This window comes from Mus caroli, chromosome X (assembly GCF_900094665.2).
Source record: "Mus caroli chromosome X, CAROLI_EIJ_v1.1, whole genome shotgun sequence".
NCBI classification, from domain to species: domain Eukaryota; kingdom Metazoa; phylum Chordata; class Mammalia; order Rodentia; family Muridae; genus Mus; species Mus caroli.
In genome coordinates, this window is record NC_034589.1 from 102,515,111 (window position 1) to 102,537,900 (window position 22,790).

Below are 22,790 nucleotides of genomic sequence, written 5' to 3' on the forward strand. Positions count from 1 at the left end.
AGCAGGGCAGGGCAGGGCAGGGCAGGGCAAGGGCAGAGCAGGGCAAGGGCAGAGCAGGGCAAGGCAAGGGCAGAGCAAGGGCAGAGTAAGGGCGGAGCAAGGGCAGAGCAAGAGCAGAGCAAGAGCAGAGCAGAGCAAAAGAACTCTATAGGAATATCAGTAGCGGCTACAAGCCAGTAAATAGCTAATAAAGGAGTAGTGAACAGTGTCCAGTGTCTTAAGTACTAAGAAAAGGAACATATAGAAAGTAATAGAAAGTCTGTATTACTGGTGATTTAGGCAGAAGAGCTTTCTGGAGAGTGGCTGGGGCAACAGGTAGGGTATAAAGGACAAAGTGATCTTGTATAAAGGAGAGAGGAAATACAGGCTACTCTGTCTATAAGATTTTCCTATGAAGGATCTGTGGCATAAGTATGTTAAATACAATAGAATAAAAAAATTATAAAATGGGAAACATAAAAGCACATTTTAAAGTACTATGTTTCAATTACTTGTCAGTCTTTTAGCTCAGATCAACTATAACATGTTTCAATATTTTTCATGTAACCGGCAGTATATTTATAAAGGCTATAAAGTAACTTGGTGGTTATAAAACATGGTATATGAAAATTAATATCCAGTTATATATATGGTTATATATACATATATACATATATAACCATATATATGCATATATATGTGAAGTTAAATTAACAATCTAGTAACAAACTTGTAAAAGCAAATTCAGTATTTTTATAAACTTCAAATAGTTGAACATAGAACTTTCTTTGAGCATGCTCAGAGTGTGTACAGGGCTCTGAATAATAGTAAACTTCATATGATCATGAACTAAGTCAATGATTTTTGTAAGCACCATATTTTTTTTCTTCAAATAAAAAGTTATTGGAACAGCTTGTAAGAATAAGACCTTTAAAAATCGGACTTTAGTCTTTTCCAAGTTTATTGACTTGGTTTAATCTATAAAAAAAATCCTAAATCCTAAATGCATTGAAAGTCTAGTTTTTATGTACTTGGGAGATAATTTCTCCATTAAGTTTTATTCTCCGATTCATAACATTTTTCTTTTAAAGTAGTTATTAGAAGTCTGCTCCTAACTGTAGCTCTAAAACTCCCTTCGACTTAAACTCGGCCATACTATTCTTACTAAGTGCTAGGAAAAACTAATTGTACTATTCTAACATACCAGCTTATGCCTCATTATCCATCATAAGAAAATAGAGAATATGTTACCTCTCTTATATTCAATTTCCTACCTTGTTTAGCTGGTAAAACTCTATTACGAAATGATTTGGCTTTCCCTGGGTCATGGCTATTTCCACTTCTACTATATCCACTGAAACTTGATGGAGAAAAAGGCCCATCCCCTTCATCATCAAGTAGATACAGTGAAACACCTTCAGCAGCATCTGAAACTTACATTTTAAGAGATTGTAATGTTAACAAAATTTCATTTGTTTCTCAGGAAAGTTAATACAGGCTGCTGTATTATAAAATTCAAAGTTGCTTGACAACTGGTAGGACACCTATACTCCCAAGTTTTGGAAATTCAGATAGGAGGACAGTGAGTTTAAAATCTGCCTTGGCTATTTAGCAAATCTTTAAAATCCACCCCAAAGTAAAAGTGAATATTTGACAACAAGAGAACAAATAGTTTATCATCACTAAACTTTCAAACACAAAGTATTGAAAACAAAACAAGGAAACACTTCTTTCAAGGGGACATCAAAATTGGGTTAGAGATGGCTCAGCATTTAAGAACATTGGCTGTTCTTCTAGAGATTCCAACTTGGATTCACAGCACCCACGCGGCAGCTTGAAACCATCTATAATTCCAGTTCTAGGGCACTTGACACCTGCTTTTGGACTCTGAGGGTACCATGCACACATAGGGTATACAAAATACCAGTAGGCAAAACACTCACAAACACAAAACAAATGTCTCAGAAGTTTCCAAATTGCCTATTCAAACAAAGAAACCAAATCACTTGTCCTAATGTCTTACTGGAAGGCCATATAAATAGCAGGTCAAATGATTAAAAATGCATTCTTTAATCCAAATTGATTGCCCTTTGTACTCTCTATGGTTGTGCCACCTTTGTATCCTTGAATAGGCATCAAACTGTAGAAGAAAAAAGCAAAGATATATTTACCAGGAGAAGAAAAAGGAGAGCTAGTCCTGGCATAAGCCACTGAGGTATTCTGGTCATTTTTAGGCTGTAACTTCATTTGCTTCTGTTTGCCTTTTGGACTGAAAAAAAAATGACCATCTTTAGGTTAGTAATTCAGTATAATAAATAACATGACACAAAATTCTTAAGGTGACCAAAAATATGAAACTATCTAAAATCAAGTGAAATGTCTAAAATTGGTGATTTGACAAAGTTAAACCTCAATAACTAAAAAGATGAAAAGTAAAAATAAAACGTAAACATTTAAAGGTATAGGGAAATCCACATTAGTAATAGCTTAGGTTACAAACTCCATCTTTATATAAGAACAAGGGCTCTTGAATCTTTTGAGGTTTCCGGAACATATTCGTGAACTTTCACAAATGAGGTGACAGGCACCAAAGGCTTCAAAGCATCAAAGGCTGCAGGGATGTACTCTACCTGGGAGCTCTGCTGCTAGATAACGAGCTGCTGCTGCTTCTCAGACGCTTTCTGTACCGTGGTCTTCTCCTCTTCTGACTCTGGATTGCTGACTTATAGTCAGAGATGATGTTTTTAATGTGATTTTCAAATAAGGCCGACAATCTCAGCGTCATGCTATAGATCTGGAAAGGTGGAAAGTACAGCCTTGCTTTAGCAAGTACCTTATAGTTTTAAGAAAAGTATGTGCATATCTGGACAAATATGAACATCATCTTTCCAGGTGTAAAACACATACTATCTACTTGAAAAATTCTTGAGAACTTAAGATGTCATTTTTCTCAAAAAAATAATAAAGCTTTCAAAGATAATACTTAGTTCTGTGAAAGACATGAACAAATCCTCATATAACAGGAAATTTTTACAGAAACAATATTCTGTAAGACAATTTATAATATATACCACAAAACTTTAAAGATATAGCTATCCTTTGGCTAATAATTTTACTGCTGATAATCTGTTGTAAGGAACTATCAAGAGACTGCACACACAGGAAAACATGCTCAAGGATATGAAATTATCAGGTAAAGGAAAATTTCAAATATCTTATTTTAAACCGTAATAATTCAGACATCTACCAACCCTCATCAGAGAAACTTTTTCTTTGAAGTAAATAATACACTTAATGTTGAGACCTCCAACTGATCAACGGGCAGGAAAAAAAAAAAGAGCATAAAAGTGCTCAGCCACAATCAGTCTTTCCAAGGCTCAGGAATTTCCAAGGAAGGGAGGGGAGAAAGATTTTAAGAGTCAGAGGCAGCGGATAACTTCAAAGAAACAGTGTTTTGTAGGCCTAACAGGCCAGATGCTCATAGGGACGCAGAGAATGTGAAAGCATGCCTAAGACTTACACAAGTTCTAGACAGAAAACCTTCCAACATAGAGCACAGGAAGGCTGATATGCAACCCTACCAGTTGCTGAGGAGCTAGAGCATGTAGTGGCTTGTAAGAGCATGAAAGGTGGGTGGGTTTTGTTTTGTTCTGAGTGATGTAACCCCTGATAGGCTGACTGCATAACAGAACCGGGCCGAATCAAAAGACTATCTGGGCAACACAAACTGGCTTGATGAGGAATGACTTTTTTTTTTTTAAAGGTATCTCAAAGTTGGATGGAAAGGAATGGGAGGTTTCACAGGGTACGAAGTGAATATGTCCAAAATATAGTGTATGAAACTCTCAAACAATTAGTAAAACTTATTTTAAGTCATAATATATGTATAACAAGACTTGAAATGCCAAACCCAATGTTGTAAAAGTATGTGAATATTAAGTATTAGTATAGATAGTCCTAAAAATAAGCATATTAAATATTAACTATAAATAAAAATATGATAAAGTTTGAATATTGAAGTATTTTTTCTACATTTTTAAACTTTCTATGGAGACTTTTTACTCTAAAAATTATGATGAAAGGAAAAATAGAAAATAAATAATACAATGGAAGGAATAAAATCAAAAGTTATGCCTAGGGAAATTAGTGAAAACTTACTATATATAAAGAAGTTGAAGAAGGTACATATACACCTAGCATATAACTAGTTTGACAGTTGGATACTAGTGACTCCAAAAGAAAATATTTCTATAACTATTTCCTGTTCTCAGGATATTTTCAGTTTGGATAATACATGAGAAAATATTTTATGTAAGTATGGAAAAGGTGAAACTTCCCAATAGGGTTCACTAGTTGTGATAGTAATAGGAATGTCCACATTAAGAGCTAATTAAATGATTCATATAAGTCAATACTGTCAACTACCTTTATTCTTATCAACTCATTTACAGGGGAATTTAGTATTTAAACCATTAACTTTCTTTCTTTGTTTTTTTTTTCCTCTGAAAAATGTAATTATAATTAAAGAATAAAGAATAGTTAGATAAGAAAGAAAAAATGCTTAATTTCAGAATGATTACTCTAAAAGCATATTTACATATGCCTTGAAAAAATTCAGAATTCAGAAAAGATACTGAGAATCAAATGTCAGTAACTGTGTTAAATAGTAGAATATATTGTTTACAAATCTTAAAATCCGTGGAAGGAAAACTACCTGATATACATAATTGCCCATTTAATATTAGTTTCATACCCTTGACTTTTTATTAGAAGTATAAGCTTTGGAGTTGCTGAATATTTGGCGAACATCTTTATAAAATTCCAGAGGACTATCATAATTTCCTGATTCCAAAGTTTCTTTCACAGTGCTGAAGTCCATAGGCGTGTCTATAACATCTTGATAATCCTACAAATGATAATGTGTTACATTTAAATACTCAAATTGCAAAACAATTCTTAATAAAATAGCATGGAGAATGACATTACCCACTGATACAAGTTACTCTTACACAAGTGCTACCTTTATGTCTACCAAATTATTCTCACTCCCAAACCAATTCCTTTGTATGTTTTTGAAAATACTATGGGTATAAAGGGTTAAAAAAGTCAAAGTCATTGGCTTGAAGTTGACTGATGATACCTCGCCAAGTTATCTACTGACAGATGATGAGATTATTCGTGTATAATTACACAACTCCACTCCACAAATGACCTACATATTTCCAAAATTCTGAGTTATGACATTTCACATATGTTGTCATTAGTTGAAGTCAAAGTTAACTGGCCATGCTTGTGCCCTATCCCCTGCTTCTTAGTTTCTGTATGCAGCCACAGCTAGCTTTAAACATATGGTTCTCCCACCTTAGCCTCTCAAATGCTACAGTTATACTTATGCACCATTACATTTGGCTCCTTTTTTTATTTTTTTATTTTTGAATTTTTATTTCATCTGAAGTCTTCAGTCTCATTGATTCAGAATTTAGTTTGACTTTAATTAGGAAAAAAAAATCCATTCTAACTCAAATCCTTCAAGTCTAGAGCTATCATATAGGATAATGCTGAAGCAGACATATACATTACTACCCCGATTGCATGAATTTGAGTAAAATCCATAGTATGTATTCAGCCACCCATACTACTTAGAATCATTAAGAAGTAAAACCATCACATTTCCTCTGGGAAGAAAGTGAAGTTCTAAAACTGGCAGAGAAATGTTACAATGAAGAGAAAAAGTTTTCCAAAGTTTGAAAAAAACACAATTTCTTTAAATAGATTTCCATAAGTTTTAAAAACACCAAAAGTATATTCCAAAAAATTTTCATAGGAAATAATGTCAGAATATAAGTATTAAGACAAAAAAAAAAGTCAAAATATTCAGCTAACCATTTAAGGAAACCCCAGTGAGAATTATCATCTGTGATACAGAAATATTAGAGCACACTGCATGTTCTATGCTTTGATGCATGGCTTTATATCTATATATATAAAAGCAACAACTATGACTTCATGAAGAACAACTGTGAAAAAAAATAAAGAAAAGAATAAAAATGACCAAAAACTAAATAAAGGTATAAAAAGAAACTAAGTGGTGTTGCAAAGGGGGACTGGGCAAATTTAACAAAATTTGTGTGCATTATGAAAAAATTTTAAATGTAATATTGGAAAAAACCCCACAATCTAAGCCTACCTCAGAAAGAGATGGATCTTGTCTATCTGGAGGAACTGATTGTGAGGATTCCCCTTCTTGCTGTTGTTGAACCTATTAGGGTAAACAACACAGACCGTTTCCACAGCACCATGACACAGAACAAGAATTGTAATGAAACTATGACTCAATGCTCAAATGACCACAAATAAAAATTATATTTTACTTAAAGAATTCTAGATTCAGCCGGGCGGTGGAGATGCACGCCTTTAATCCCAGCACTTGGGAGGCAGAGGCAGGCGGATTTCTGAGTTCGAGGCCAGCCTGGTCTACAGAATGAGTTCCAGGACTGCCAGGGCTATACAGAGAAACCCTGTCTCCAAAACAAAAAAACAAAAAAATTCTGGATTCATCAAATTCTGCTATGAAAAATGCAAGCTTTTCGTGCCTAACTCAAACTTCCTACAAACAGATCAAACTTCATTGAATGCAACATTGATATTCATTTTCCTTTCCAAAATATACACATATATATTACCAAGTATCCACAGTATTTGGAGTTGTCACATATGTGTATGAAAAGAAATCCTAGACATGGGGTTGAGCAGTGCATGCTTTGAATCCTAGCATTTGAGAAGACAGGGGACCATGAGCACAAGGTCCGCTTAGGTAAGTCCCATACCAGTGAGGAGCCTGGTACGTAAAAGTAAAATGTAACTCTATATTCTAAACTGTTGTTAATATTATCTTTGTTGAAAAGTAATATTGGAATATGGATTAATCTAAGTAGCCATACTGACGATAAATTTACTATTAATTAAACAGGTTTGACATATATATCATTACCAAGTATATGTAGTATATAGAGGTGTCATTAAAAGTTAGTAGAATATACAAAACAAATGAAGCATGAAGGAAAAAAAGGGGGTTTTGGCTTGTTTTGTTTTAGACAGGGTCTCACTAGGCAATCCTAGCTGGCCTGGATTTCTGGGAAGATCACACCTCACTGCAACTGTCAGTTATCCACCTGCCTCTGTCTGGGATTAAAGTCACATGCCACCACATCCAGATCACTCAAGTTCCTTTTAGAAACTCTATCATTTGCATGACAACTTAAAAAAGTTAAGACTAAAAGGAAAGAATTGCTAAATTGTTCATGAACGGATATGAACGAATAATAACGAAAAATTGTCCTGTTGGCAATTACTTAAACAACGGTATACTTACTGGGTAAGAATGAGGATCTGCTGGCTGACGAAATGGCTCTGAGTCTTCCCGTTCATAAATGAGGCTCAGTAGCTCTTCGCATTGCTTTTTCCAAGCATCAGGATTGCACTTGAGAGACTGTCGTCTGCCTCGACATTTAGCCTACAGATTTAACAAAATTACATCTTTCCTTAACTATTCCTTGATTGTCCCATAAAAGCCTAATGCTATCAAAGTTAAGCTGCAATGAGCTGAGCGAACATATCTGTCATTTTAATGGCAGTCACTTGTATAAAACATATCAACCACTATACTTTTATGTTTCGTCGTTTAAGTCATCATTCTGTCTGGCCATAAGTAAACCAAACCAAACCTAATGCCAATGATTCTGCTACTCTAAAATTTCATTTTAGGAGAATCTAAACTGCAAACAAACTAAAGACAAGCAACCATTTCCTTACACCCCTTGCACAGAAGCAGAACTTGAAGTAAAATGTTATTGGCCTGTGGTCTGTATTTGGGAGCGTTATCTGCTTCTTGAATTGTAAAGACCGTTTACTTAAAGAGTATAAACAACATAATCTGTGCAGGCTGTCTGCTTTCCTTGTGGGAATCTGGAACCAAGGTATGAGTTAGTCACAAGGCGCCTACATAAGCAGTCTCTAAAAAAAATCTTGGTAACTGAGTCACTAATCACATACATGTTTATCTTTTTTCATTGCTGGGCAAACAGTGTGCTGTATGGCCCCTCATAGGAGAGAGAACATATAGGAACTTATGGTTTCATCCAGACTCTCCTCGCCTTTTGTCCAGTGGTTGGGCTGCATATTGTACTGCTGAAATAAACCTCAAACACGTTAAGCTATGTATTTGCTTCCAAGAGTCCTAGTTACTCTCAAAAATTAGGGTAAGAATTTAGGATCTCTGACTCAGGAAACCTGGAAATGCTTTGTTCTCAGAGAGTCACATTTACTCACCCTCCTTCCAGATGAAGTGCCAGGACCATCTGAATCTAAGTCAACCATTTCTGAATCCTAAACAAAAGGGGGGTTGACGAGAGATGCTAAGTTACATTTGAAGTGTTACAAAGTAGACGCACACACATGAGGAACTTGCAAAGATAATGACAGCTAACTTTTCTTCATTGGATCAGACATCAGAACAAATGTGGGAGGGAGATTCACTCCAACTGCTGGCAATATGCTATGTACAGATTAGAAAACACATTGGGAGAAGAACTGAAAAGGCTTTCTTTTTAAACTAGAATAGGGAATAAGGAAACACGTGAAACTTTCTACTTAAATAAGTCTGAGTATTTAAAACAACTTATTCCACGTGAATTCTATGTGACTCATTCATATGATATACTATGATTACAAAATATTCCCAATGAAACATTGCTATTTCAAGAATTAGTTCCCTACAGGAAATATACATTTGTACTAATTCAGTTAAGCATGTCTCTGAGAAATTGGTTTGATAACACAGTGTAGAGACCCAGGTACAACTAGTGAAGGGAAAAACTACAGAATGGATAGGGAAAATCAATCTGTTAACAATTTGCCTTAACTTTTTATTCTAAGCAAAACAGTAGTACTAGTTTGTAAAGAAATTATGGCATCAAATCCTAAATTAAAATACATTTATGGTAAAGGTTATAAAAGTAGAAGGAAAAATGAATAATTTTCCTTAGATTAATATTTAGGTTAGTTAAATAGGTTAATATTTAACTCCTATATCACATTGTCCTTATTATAAATGACATTTAGGTGTACTAAAATAGATTATTTTCTAGTCAGCTGAGTTTTCACCAAGAAAAATAACCAAAAGAAATAAAATGCTAAGTGCTTTGTCTTTTTATTAAGGGCTAAAAATCAGTATTGATTTTTGATCATATAAATAAGTGTACTGCATTTGAAGGTATGATTGGTACTTGTTTCTCACTACACCGTGTAGATAGCACCAGTATATTTTTGGTATATAACATCGGAATCCAGGTCAAAAGGGCTTAATATAAAAGATTCCAATGTTCAGCCACCTTCCGAAAGCTTTCACTACTTATAACCAATTGCAATATTTACACTAACATTTTCTATGCCTCAAAGACCAGAAAAGAAATGCAATCATAATCATAAAGCTGTGACCCTTACCTCCTCCAGATCGCTGCTGTTTGGATCTTCTGCTTTGATTTTATTGTAAGTATCCAAAATATCAGAACAGCTTTGATCCCTAAGAAATAAGATAAGTAAGGCAAACTACATCCCACTATTTAAAAAATAGGATGTTTGTCTCTATTGAAGATGACACTTCTTACCCAATAAACCGAAGTAGGACATCAGTCACAATTTTGGCTGCTTTAACTATGGGACTATCTGGCTCATTGAAAGTCCTAGCATTGTGTTCAATATAGCGTACCTCCCACATTAATGCTGATATTCTCCTATGAAATAAAAAAAAAATCCTGTTAGTATTGGCTGATACATTTGAATTATATTCTAAGAATATGCATTGATAGACTATGAGGCACTTTATCATGGTATGCCTAAGGTATTTAAATATATGTACAGGACAATCATATATATGATTTATGCAGGCTTAGAACATCAGCATGGCTCAATGGATAACCTGAGAACCAGAGCTTGATGCTAAGGATCACACAGTATGAGAGAAGCAACACCTGAAAGTTGTCCTTTGACCTCTGTATGTGTGCGGTACCACAAATGTAGCTCTTCTGCTGACCCTCCCCCAACATTTACACACATAAATAAATAAATAAATAAATAGATAAAACAAACAAACAAACAAAAAGCGCAAAATGCATTGGTAAATCAAAATCACATTTAGTTTTAGGAAAGGCACCCAAAAAGGTGGAAAGACCCCTATATTGTGGAAAATAAAACATTTTCATCTAGCTATGTTTGAAATATATTATCAAATGAAATAAATATCTATTTTATAAAATATGCATATTTCTCAAGTACCAGAGGTACACTAACTAGCTCATGGAATACTGCAGTTACTGTAAGGTGAGTGTGACTGAACAAAGGAACAAGAACTGACCTCCAAAGCCCTCTCATAGTAACTTCTCTCCTAAGCTAAAATAAAGAACAAAATCACTTGGTCTATTTATATATCTAGCAATTAAACTTAATTGTCTATTGTTAATTCTCCAAGGAGGTTTTAAAATATGCAGCATATTCACTGTAGCATCTTGATCATCTAGGCATTAATATACTCCCTAATCTGCCTTTAGTAAACTCAATTTAATATAGATTTTGTGTTTCACATAATTGTGCTACATATGTTTTCCATGCTTTTTTCCATATACAATTTTAGTTGGCACATGTGACAATAGAAGGGACTTTGGAGTATGTTTTTGGATGACTATATCAGACATCAAAAAGCAGATTTTAAAAGGCACAAGCACCAAAAAAAATTGATTACTGTAATAAATCATAAAACAAAACAAACCTGTAAAAGCGATTTTCAAGTCTTTGTTTGATGGTATTGAGGTCAGTTGGATAAGCAACTACAGTACAATACAAAGGGTAGGCACTGAGATCCACTGGAACAGCAAAAGGGCTGGCAAAATCTACGAAAGTCAACAAATTTTTAAAAACCTAGTTAATAAAGAGACCAACATTTCCTGGTAGTTAATACCCACACATAACAAGACCAAAGGACAATATACCTAATTTTTAAGACAATAATGTTTCAAATAATAAATAAGTCGCTTTTTCTTGTTTATGGTATCTTTGAATTATATATGAAATATTGCTTCAAATTCAATAAAATGAAACAAAATTAAGCAAGACACTTGCCAAATTTCAGTATGTCTTTCCTGAATAAGTGCCAAACTACTCTGGTGATGTATTTAAAAAAATAAAAACAATTTATGTGGATAAAATACATTACTCACCCACTGTCTTACCAAGAAAACCCCTCCAAAGTCAGGCTCAGAAAATAGCTAGAGAGCCAAAATGACTCAAAAATGAAAAGGATACTTATGTCCTTGCCTTAGCTCTTACCCCACACCTCCTGAGCGATGAAAATATTTACTAGTTACTGCCTTAACCAAGCATATATAAATGTTAACTCAACTCATTGTGCCTGTTGAATTAAATGTGAACTATACTGTGATGAACTTTAGCTGTTGTGCAGACTTTAAGATTCTGCTGGCCTTTCAAGCTCCCCACTCCTGGCCTAGTCTTTTTGCATAATCACTATACCCAGGGAAAGAAGGTTGTTGATGCCCTGAATAACTCGTTCACACTCCTCATCTCTGGAATGAGCACCCCACTCTCCTTCCTGGGGTTTGTAGAGCAATGCAGTTAGTTCTTCCTGGGACACAGGAATACCAGCACCAACTTCATCTGGAAAAGCAGCTAGGTACAGAATAAGAAAAAAAAGAAACAAAACAATAAGTATTCAACATCAAACTGTTACTACTTTGCTTTTCTAAGAATGATAATTCATCTTTAAAGGTATATTTACTTCCATCTGGAATCGGCTCCATATCCCAGGGGCTCATCTTTTCTCTTTCATTATTGTCCCAGCTATCAACAAAAGAAGAAGATGCAAATCACATTCCCAAGCATTTCCATTCATCTGGTAACATAATTTGCATGATTTCTTGAGGGTGAAATTCAGAAAACAGCAACATAATATTCATGACACTACAACTCAGCTTACATAAAGACAGGAATGCACCACTGATAGAGAAAATATGCTACAGCAATGAAAAGTTAAGAGGGCAGAAGCCCACTCTTCACAGTAGTTACATTTTTTTTTGATGATGAAGATTATACCTAAAATTAATCTATAGGAAAGGATACAATGATGTAATAGAAAAACATTTTACAAGAAAAAAGTTGATATAATGGAACACTTATTTGTCAAAGGCACAAATGAACTAAACTTACTGAACACTGTAACACTGGAAGGAGCTATCAGGATATTCTGGCTGAAAAGGCTGCTGACTTTCCACAGTTCCAAACCACCAGGCATCATCTATTATACTGCGGAATCTATCACCTATAATGAATTCAAACAAACAGAGAATAAGCTCTGTTCCCATTCAAATTATGATGTATTTTTAAAAAAAGAGAAATAGAATTGTATTTATCATCATCATACATAACTCGTGAATTTTATAAATTTTATAAATGGCTTAGTAAGAGATTAGAAATAATATAATAAAACATTTAAAATATAAAATACTACAAGTCTGTGATATGGTCTCTCTTAAAAGTCTTCCATTGCACTACTATATTCTCCTTTCTTTTTGGGATTATGTGAGCTAGTACAGTGAGGTAAATTGAGGTGACTAATGTAGTAGGCCTTGTCACACTGTTAGGCTACTATGTAGCAGCTGCCAGAACTCAAGCTACAAGCCGCCATGGGATAGAAGGGAGGTACAGCTTATTCACTGGAAAAACTGACATCTGAAGCTATAAGGAATTGTGACTGTGTGAGAAGTTGTTGGATTATTGAGAATGAGGAACAACCTAAAAATTATGAGTTATTATCTTTGGTATTTCTAATTTTGTATCTTCATTCTACAACTGGACATAGGAAAGTAAAATCATACAAGGTGAATGAAGGACAAGGGTGAAGCACTTATAAATATCACACAAAGTGTAGAACATTATTTAACATTATGTTTATTTATTTTTGTTTGTCTTATCCATTTAACTTTTTGGGAATGGGGTAAGGAGTCATGTGTGAGGAGGTATAGGAGGAGAGAGGCGCTATGCTTGGGATGTGAAGTGATTAAATAAATAAATTAATGTGAAAAACAACAGGGTTAATACTGTATTTCAAGGTTAGTAATTTTAAGTGACAATTCTATACTTACCAATCTGCCAGTTTCTTTCTTTGGCTTCATTATAAAACTGATGTAACACAAGGAAATCAATGACATCTGGCATGTCATGATACCTATACAGAAAATAAAGCACAGTAGAATCTAATATTGTAATATAATAGCACTTATCACATGTTATACTTCCAAGGATAAATATTTGACATTGCAAAATTTTGTAAACCCCGTGGTCTCCAGAATGCCTTTACTTAAAAAAACATGAAGACATCAATAAATGCTTTAAAAAGTTTAGTGTGAAGATCTTCATCAAAATTAAAAAAAAAAAATGGATTGCCAGGCATGATAGCACACAACAGTAACCCTGGGCACTTGGGAAGCGCTTTCAAGGCCAGCCAGGGGTACAAAGTGAGATCCTGCCTAAAAACTATATGGATTAATCTTTTTCATTCCCATCGATCTTAAGTTTAATTAGATCCACAAACAGTCATTATGATTTGTATTATTATTAACAAAAATAACATCCACTACTATGTTTCAAGCTTTGATCCCTAAGAAAATATCAGCATTTAAGTGTGTCCATTTCACATGAGCAGATTAACTAACTCACTTTGCTCATGTGTCAGTTCACCCATACTTGCATTTACTCATTTACTCTTGCATAACATATAATATACAGGGCTTCAGGAACTAAACTCAGAACTTTATAATTATAAACCAGGTAGCAATGCTAAAGTATTTTCCTCTCTCATTGCTTTTGAGGCACTGACTGAATATTAAATACATTAATAATGATGGATATTAAAATTCATCCAAACAAACACAGAATCAGAAACAGCGACTTACTTAATGGAAAAAGATTCTCCAGTCATTTTGCCTGAAATTGGATCCAAAAATGCAAGTTTCAAGCAGCATAGCGTAGGTGGTCCAATCTCATATTTGATTCCTACAATCTTCACAAATTCTTGCTCCTATACATAGAAACACCAATACATTATTTTTCTATATATGACTACCTTTCATTAATATACTTCATTATTGCCCAAATAACTTAAATTATCTAAATTCTAAACTGTTAATAGTGTCTAAAATAGCAGCAGTAGCACTAACAAACTTTATTTTCATTTAAAGATATTTTACTTCTTCTATGGGGGTGTGGGTGGCTTTAAGATGTTTTTTCTGTGTAGCCTTGGCTATACTGGAATGCATTCTATAAACCAGGCTGCCTTTGAATTCACATAGGTCCACCTGCCTCAGCCTCCCAAGTGTTGGGATTAAAGGCATGCATCACCACAAGCTAGTTATGTTTTTTATTTTTAACTAAAATTTAATTACACCACCTCCCTGCTTCCTCTTCCACCTTTCAGGCCCTCCCATGTCTCACCATTCTCTTGGTTTCCTTTGCTTTATTAAAGTTAAATGCATATATATGCGAGCATGTGCACATGTGCGCACTCACACACACACACACACACACACACACAATATAACTTGCTGAATAAAAAAAAAAGTCAACTAAAAATCCATCAGATAGGAACATCAGTTGAAGGTAGATTTAACAGTAAAAGTCAGTAAGATAATTCAGTGGATAAAAGTCCTTGAACCAATAGTGTGTAAAAAGAAACAACTTTTAAAAGTTGTCCTCTAAATTCCACATGTGTGCCATGCCAGGAAAACATCTAACACACATGCATATGAAAGCTGATTCAAATAAGAATTATAAAAAAGAAACAAACAAACAAAGCCTACTAAACAGGTTGTCATTTAGGGCAGGACTATAAACAAGACAAACCAGCAAATTCTTTTAAGAAAGCGCTACAGAATTTATGATCTTAAGTATTACCCTTAATATACAGGTCTTGGGTGCACATCAGCCAAATACTCAAACAAACAAACAAACAAAAAACTTCTGACATTTCCAGAAGATACAAGTTTTCACAGCAAACTCTCTGTTCCTCTGGCTCTTAGAGTCTTTCTGCTTGCCTCTTCCTCAGTGATTCCTGAACCTTGGTGTGAGAACTGTATTGGGCCTGTATCACTTGGCAGTATGTTCTACAACTCTGCGTTTTAGACAGCGACAGATATGCTAACATGAAAGGGGTAAAGCTCACAAGGCCTTAACCCTGAAAAAGGAACTTTAGAGGCAATTCCTTAATGCCAAGTGTGGGAGAAATAGTCTTCTCCGGGGAAAAGAAGACCGATTGGATGCAGACAAGATAATTCTAAATCCAAATGGTCAGCCCTGAAGCAAGGGGTTACATAGAAGAAATTAGCAGGATGAGAAGGGTGAAGTGATGGGATTATATTATAATCTCAAAAATAATAAAAAATGATTTACAAAAATTAAATTTCTCGGGATTGCGAGACTATCTAGTTAAAACAAATCATCCACACTATTAGCAAAAGCAATGTATAATCATTCAAACTTACATGTACATGTTTGAGATAAGATTTTTTTTTTATTACGTATTTTCCTCAATTACATTTCCAATGCTATCCCAATAGTCCCCCATAACCTCCCCCCCACTTCCCTACCCACCCATTCCCATTTTTGGCCCTGGCGTTCCCCTGTACTGGGGCATATAAAGTTTGTGTGTCCAATGGGCCTCTCTATCCAGTGATGGCCGACTAGGCCATCTTTTGATACATATGCAGCTATAGTCAAGAGCTCCGGGGTACTGGTCAGTTCAAAATGTTGTTCCACCTATAGGGCTGCAGATCCCTTTAGCTCCTTGGGTACTTTCTCCAGCTCCTCCATTGGGGGCCCTGTGATCCATCCAATAGCTGACTGTGAGCATCCACTTCTGTGTTTGCTAGGCCCCAGCATANGCATAGTCTCACAAGAGACAGCTATATCTGGGACCTTTCAGCAAAATCTTGCTAGTGTATGCAATGGTGTCAGCGTTTGGAAGCTGATTATGGGGTGGATCCCTGGATATGGCAGTCTCTAGATGGTCCATGAGATGATAAGATTTTTTAAACATATAGTTTTTTAATGTTACAATCTTAGTTTATTAATCATATTTAAAAAATAAAGAACTAATCTTCTTAAATCAACAACTTAATTAAAATTATACATAAGCATATAGAAGAGGTAGGGTTGAAACTTAGGTATTATTATTCCAAAGCCTGTGCTTTTCTACCTTATACTTACTACCCTCCTATCATATCTTAGAAACACAGAGTTATGAACAGAAACAAGACAGAAAGTGTATCCATTTTCTTGGTTCTAGGCAAGTATCTAATTCTCATCTGATTCTGAAAAAAAAGCAGGCAGTAGAGTTAATCCGATAAAGATGACTTGAAATTTTAATACCTAAAAACATTCATATTCTATCTGCAAATGTCTAAGCTAAATATCTAGATGAATTTCCGGACTTTTTTTTTTTTTTTGTCCTTCAACACAAACAGCAACTATTCATTTCCCACAGAAAATCATACTAAAACTGCCCTTTGTTTTTTTATCAAGTCAGAACAAAAACACAAATAAAACTCAAATAGGAAAGATATACACCTATGCCAGCCTGAACATATTTTATATCTGACAAAGAATGAATTCATAGTATCTGACATAAAATTCTTCAACATAAAATAACTGTATCTTACTTGATGTTATGAAGCAATGTACGTATATTAAGAGAGATGATCCCTCAGAATAACAAGCCTCTAAGCTTCTTGTGCTTTCTGATATTTAACCTCACTATGAGAGCCAGGAGAATGTCTGCACTTCACAGGGTTTATTGTGGAATGTACACAACTGTTGCTAGGGAAAATGCTCGAAACCAGGAAATATCTGCATTTCTGAAGCTGAGGGATGGCAAAAACAAGAAGACCCAAAACTTACAGAAAAATGGGGCAAATAAGAGAACACACAGTCTAAAACTTGTTTCAACACTTATTTCATGTCTATGCCTGCTTTGCCTGAGTGTGTGTCCGTGCAGTGTGTGAATGTCTGCTGACTGGGGAGGCCAGACACAGACATCAGATCCCTTGGAACTGGAGTTACTGATGGCTCTAAGCCATCACGTGAGTACTGGGAACTGAATTCAGGTCCTCAGTAAGTGCTCTTAACCATGGAGTGTTCTCTCTAGGCCCATAACATATTTATTTTTAAATTACTGTTCTATTTTGTATTGTTTGATATTGAGTCTCAACACTATAGGTTAGGCTGCTTTGCAATTCACTCTGTAGTCAAGGCTGGCATTACTTCCCAGCAATTCCCCTTCAGTTTCCCACCATTTAAGATTATAGGCATGAAGCACTATACCCTAGCATACAAATTTTAAGAAATGTATATTGTCCATTCTACAAAACAGCATGCAATAATTAATTTTGGATATACACCATCACCAAAATATCCATGAAACTGAGACACAGAAAAAAAGCTTAAAGCAACTTAATCCTCAAACTCTTTCAATTGAATTCTTGCCTACTAGGCAAACTTACCCTGAGATCCATTTTGTTCCATGGCTGTTTTTGTAAATTAACACTATAGATTTTTGATTTCCTTACAGCTCGCACATAAGCTTCATGTCCTTGTCTAAAGTAAATAAGCTGAAACAGAAAATGATGTACCACACAGTCATATTCTATTTTAACTTTACACATAAAATACAATGAAATACAATGAAAAATTTTTTTTCCTGATGTTCACTCAACACTCACATCTCTCTACCCCTGTGCTGTTTTTACACTGCATTAAATAATATATGCAGTCTTTCCCTCCCAAGCAGCTGCAAAAGTCAACTGAAGAAAAGAGAAGCCTGTGAGAGAGAAAAACAGGTCTCAAGGGAGGGGGAGGGGAGGGCAAAAAGACACCTGTGACATTAAAGAAGATGAATACTAAGAGTGGAAGGGTTCAAGGGGAGATTTAGGGCAGGAAGATATGAGAGATAAGAATGGGAGGGGGAATCAACCAAAACATAACATTCTTGAAAGTGTTGTAGGGAAAGCTACTATGTACCATGATACTTTAAAATGTAGATATTAAGAATACTACTTATAAGCTTAAACAATTTGTTGAAATGTAGCCAGTTTTGTGTACATCCATCAGGATTTTTTTTTCTTAAAGTGAAGCTGTCTAGGAAAATGACAACATACCGTATTTAAATGAAATAATTTTAAAGATAAATTCTCTGAGAGAGTTCTGTTGTAAGTGTTCATGTTAGCACTAGCTGACCACTGAAGAAAATGAATTCCCCTCTGAGCCCCTTATGGTCTTACAGCCACAGTGACAGCCCTTGAGGCAAGTTCTCGTCTCCTTGTCCTCAATGCAATGCTCCTAAGCTGTTAGTTCTCCATTCTCAAATGCAGGGGTTGGCTGTGACACTGAACAGACACGCAGAGTCTCACCAACACCCTCCAAGCCCTCCCCTCCTTGCCACACACATAGAGGGAATCTGGGACCTTACTAGGGAAATAGTATCATTGTAGATACAATCACTCAATGAAGAGTACTTGAGCTCACAGCAGGTGTAGGTGATCCCTAAACTAGTAACTGTCCATATAAGAAAGTTGGATACAGAGAGAACTAGAGGGAAGACTGCCATGTGAAGGTAGGACAGAAACTGAAGGAATGCTGCCACAGGAGGAGGAACACCAAGGATTCTGAGGAGCACCAAAAGCTAGGGGAGGATTAGATTTGGGAGAGAACACAATTTTACCAATGCCATAGTTTAGAAGTTTACCTTTCAAACTGGTGATAGGATAAAGTCCTATTATATAAGCACCAAAAAATACATGAACATACTCTATCAATCAAAACGGCAAAATAATTTAAATATTACTAAAATAAAAAAAACATATAAATTAAAGATCTAAACTAAACACATTGTTATATATTCATTCTAATACTCAATATGGACAAAACATCTAAGTACAAGACACCAGATGAAATTGTAAGGTATTAAAATGTAATATTTCCCTTTAAGGAAAAGTAGTATAATACACATGCACACACACACTCTCACTGACACAATATAGTTGTGAAAGGACCTATAAAAAGCAGTATGGGCAAACCAGAATTTCTCAGTTTGATTGGACATTTAAAAAGGAGCATTCTGAGGCACAATAATGTTTTTCAGTACAATTATTCTAGGCAAAATAACAAGGGCTTAATAGTTAGACAAAGCAGTAAGTAGTACTGTAATTAAAAAACTGATTACATGAACAGTAGACTCCTTTATAAGCTCTGGAACTGAAAGTTCTTACTGAATAACACTGAATTTTATTAAATTCAATATTGGGAAATTATTACATTTTTATTTGCCTGATTATGAATGTGTATCAGCAGTTATTAAATCACAGGCTCAGTAATTATCATTTAGCACAGGTATCGATCAACCTTTGTGACTCTGGGATGTAACATCACAAATGGGTTGGACCATATTCATTGGTATTCTGACTTAGACATACTTGCTTGAGCATATTTTCTACCAGGCTGAATTTCTTTTAAACAATAGTTGTTCTTAAATGAGGACTCAAAGTACCACTAAATTCTATAAAGTCACAACAAAAATAAAACCAACTGTTTTAAGAACTTTAGAAATCAATCATAAATAAATTTAACTCCATCTTCATCTACCATCTAATATGTTGAATACACTCTACCAGGTAAACAAAGGATGCAAAAATTAATTATATTGAGTCATGTTCTTCAAGAAATACACACCTGAACAAAGAAACAAAGATGGAACATTTATAATTGTAACAGTTACAATATGAATTTCCAGGAGCAGGCAAGATGGCTCAGTTGGCAAAGGCACCTGCAGCTGTGTGACCTGAGTTTAATCCCTAGAACCCATGTAAAAGGTAGAGAGAGAAACAACGCCAGAGTTGTCCTCTGACCTCCATATGTGCTCCAGAGCACGTGTGGTCCTTCAACTATGCACATACTCTCAATAATAAGGTTAAAAAAAAATAAAATCAACATAAGAACCCAAGATTGAATGATGTTAATTGTTCTTTTTTTTAAAAAAAAGCATATTTTCTATAACTGTTGGTTTATTATATTTTATGTACATGCATGAATATATCCATGTACCATGTGCATGTCTGGTGACCACAGAAGCCAGAAGAAGTCATCAGATCATCTGGAACTGGAGTTACAGATAGTTGTAAGCTTTCATGTGGGTGCTGGAAAGTAAACCTAGATCCTCTGGAAGAACAGTCAGTGCTCTTAATTGTTGAGTTATCTTTCAAGCCCAGTGTTAGTTTCTTAAAGCTCCAAGAGAAAAGGTTTTTATTGGGCAACAATTACCTCATCTCCCATCTGTGGAACAAAAGGAGAACGTCGTGGTATGGTATCCAAGATCCACTGAGGGGCGAGCCATTCTTCATTGGGTTCGCCTGCCATAGAAACAAGTCCCCCTTTCTGAAACAAAACAAACAAACAAAAAACCGAATTACAGTACTTATAATAGTTCTTAAGAAAAAACTCATGAATAGTAGTATCAAAAAGGCAGGAAGAAATTACTAGCTAGCCCGTGCAACTTGAGATTCTGTCTGAAAATGAAAAAGTATAGAAATGAGCTGCTGTATATTTGGTTTAGTAGTAGCGTGTGAAGCAGTAGGCTCAACCCCTAGTACTTAGATTTATTAAAACAGTAGATTAGCGTAGTAATATATTTTGAATCTCATTTGTGAATGGCGTCAGTCATTTTCAATTTAAGATACATTGACATTTTAGAGAACCATGATTCTTTTGTAGTAGAAAGTATAGAAATAGCAAATCCTTGTTACATGTAATTAAATTCAAAGAACTTGCAGATTAAAACATTACGGTCTCTACATTAAAGAATAGTGGGGGTCAGATAAAACACAAGTTTATAGAACTCTACCATTCTATGGGTAAAATGCATAAAGGAATACAAATTTCTAATTGGGTAATGACAACAATAACCATTTTATATTATTATGGCCTATTCTCATAGAACATTGCTACATTCTAATAGCAGTTGTCAGTGTTCTAGTTTAATAACATATTGTAAACATGACATTTAACTGCTATCTTTGATAACAAGAAATTGAAGTTGTTAAAATCGACTTACATTTTATTAAACTGGCTTCTAAAACAATGTCATTTTTAGAGAAAAATCAAATGTCACTATTAAAAATTCAAATACCAGAGGCAAAAAACAATCCAAGGCAAAAATAAACAACTTATGTATTACGAACCTTCTTTTTAGTCTGTTTAGGTTTCTTCTGCCTATCTTCTAATTTCAAATTTTCATCTTCAGAACTGCTGTATATTTTCTGTGTTGCCTGTCTTGTTTGTCTTTTGGGAGGCTGCAAATTTATCCCAGCATCTGCTATCCAGTCAGAATATTCACTTGATGAATCGCTATAAATAAGTCAAAATCATAAATACCTTAGTATACTATAGTTTTACCTCATAACGGAAATAGGATCTTTTTTTAATGGATGAACAATGACAAGGATTGAAAAAGAAAGAATATAATAAATATAATATAATATTTGGGTCACTATTTGATTTTCATGAAATGCTTCTTGAAAAAAACTTAATACTCAATTTTCTTGAACAGAATTTTAAATCTCTGTTCAAAGGACAAAACTTATTTAAAATAAACATGAATCTTTTTGCTGAAATGATGAAAGAGATATAGCTTTAATATTGAAATAGAAGCCAGGTGTGGTAGCCCATGCCACTACTTGCAGGGGCAGGCAGGATCTCTGTGAGTATGAAGCCATCCTGGTGTACACAGTGAGTTCCAGGATAGCTAGAGCTACATAGTAAGAACCTGTCTCAAAAACACAGTCTGAAATAATTATATAAAGTTGCAAGGAAGCAGAGTCATAAATTTAAACTGCTTATTTTATAGACAGAGGACACAAAAATTCTACAGTGAGAGCCACAGAATGTACTGGGAGTCAGAAAAAAGCATATGCTATGGAGGCTTCAATTACAGAACCTTTCTGTGATACTATTTTATCTATGCTTTTGTCAAATTCCTACAAAAATCTTAATTGCGCGTTAAATGTTGAATAATTTGGAGCCAATCAACTCCACGAAAGTACCTGGAAGAACTTTCACTTTGCCACTCAACAACAGGGTCTTCTACGGAAGCATCACTTGTGCCAACAGTTTCGTCTTCCTATAGTAAAGCGACAGCAATTGAAATATATGCTAAGTATTAGCATAATGTAGAAAACAAAAACTTCTTGATTTATAACACTTTATTACTTCCTCAAACATTCTAGTTAAAATGTACATAATTATTTTTATACACATTTGTCAAATTTACATACAAGTCTAATAGCTATTCTACAAGATCTAGTATTATACTGCTTATTTATATAAACAATTTTATTACTTTGGAAAAATTGTTTAAACCTCAAAACACTTATAACCTTCTTAAAAGCTAAAAAAAAATGCTTTACAAAAATTGCATAAGTATCCTTTTAAGGTCAAGATATTATTAATGAAGGAAAAGGGAAATATTTAAGAACCATGAAGAGCAAAAAGAAGAATGTAGTCTATAATAACATCAATGCGAATAAAACTCTTACTATGCACCTGACAGAGATGTTAAAAGAACAATAGGACTGGGGAAAGAGGAACAAGAGAAAAAGAACTGCTATACTTTGGTCATTGTCACAATGAACATAATAGGTCTGAGA

The 22,790-nt window shown here is 34.7% G+C and overlaps 1 protein-coding gene across 2 annotated transcripts in view; it reads right to left on the bottom strand.

The window, feature by feature from the left end:
* Nucleotides 1-22,790, bottom strand: part of Brwd3 (bromodomain and WD repeat domain containing 3) — a 91,595-nt gene that overhangs the window by 4,295 nt on the left and 64,510 nt on the right. For both annotated transcript variants that reach the window (XM_021153018.1, XM_029473202.1), the window contains 19 exons: nucleotides 22,188-22,264; nucleotides 21,327-21,492; nucleotides 20,410-20,523; nucleotides 17,598-17,705; nucleotides 13,998-14,122; nucleotides 13,188-13,270; nucleotides 12,253-12,364; nucleotides 11,825-11,886; nucleotides 11,560-11,715; nucleotides 10,802-10,922; nucleotides 9,645-9,770; nucleotides 9,481-9,559; nucleotides 8,308-8,364; nucleotides 7,352-7,492; nucleotides 6,167-6,238; nucleotides 4,733-4,885; nucleotides 2,610-2,773; nucleotides 2,151-2,248; nucleotides 1,254-1,412 (listed from right to left, as the gene is read on the bottom strand). In XM_021153018.1, the coding sequence (XP_021008677.1) occupies nucleotides 1,254-1,412; nucleotides 2,151-2,248; nucleotides 2,610-2,773; nucleotides 4,733-4,885; nucleotides 6,167-6,238; nucleotides 7,352-7,492; nucleotides 8,308-8,364; nucleotides 9,481-9,559; nucleotides 9,645-9,770; nucleotides 10,802-10,922; nucleotides 11,560-11,715; nucleotides 11,825-11,886; nucleotides 12,253-12,364; nucleotides 13,188-13,270; nucleotides 13,998-14,122; nucleotides 17,598-17,705; nucleotides 20,410-20,523; nucleotides 21,327-21,492; nucleotides 22,188-22,264 (2,173 nt within the window). The remainder of the gene's footprint in view (nucleotides 1-1,253; nucleotides 1,413-2,150; nucleotides 2,249-2,609; nucleotides 2,774-4,732; nucleotides 4,886-6,166; nucleotides 6,239-7,351; nucleotides 7,493-8,307; nucleotides 8,365-9,480; nucleotides 9,560-9,644; nucleotides 9,771-10,801; nucleotides 10,923-11,559; nucleotides 11,716-11,824; nucleotides 11,887-12,252; nucleotides 12,365-13,187; nucleotides 13,271-13,997; nucleotides 14,123-17,597; nucleotides 17,706-20,409; nucleotides 20,524-21,326; nucleotides 21,493-22,187; nucleotides 22,265-22,790) is intronic.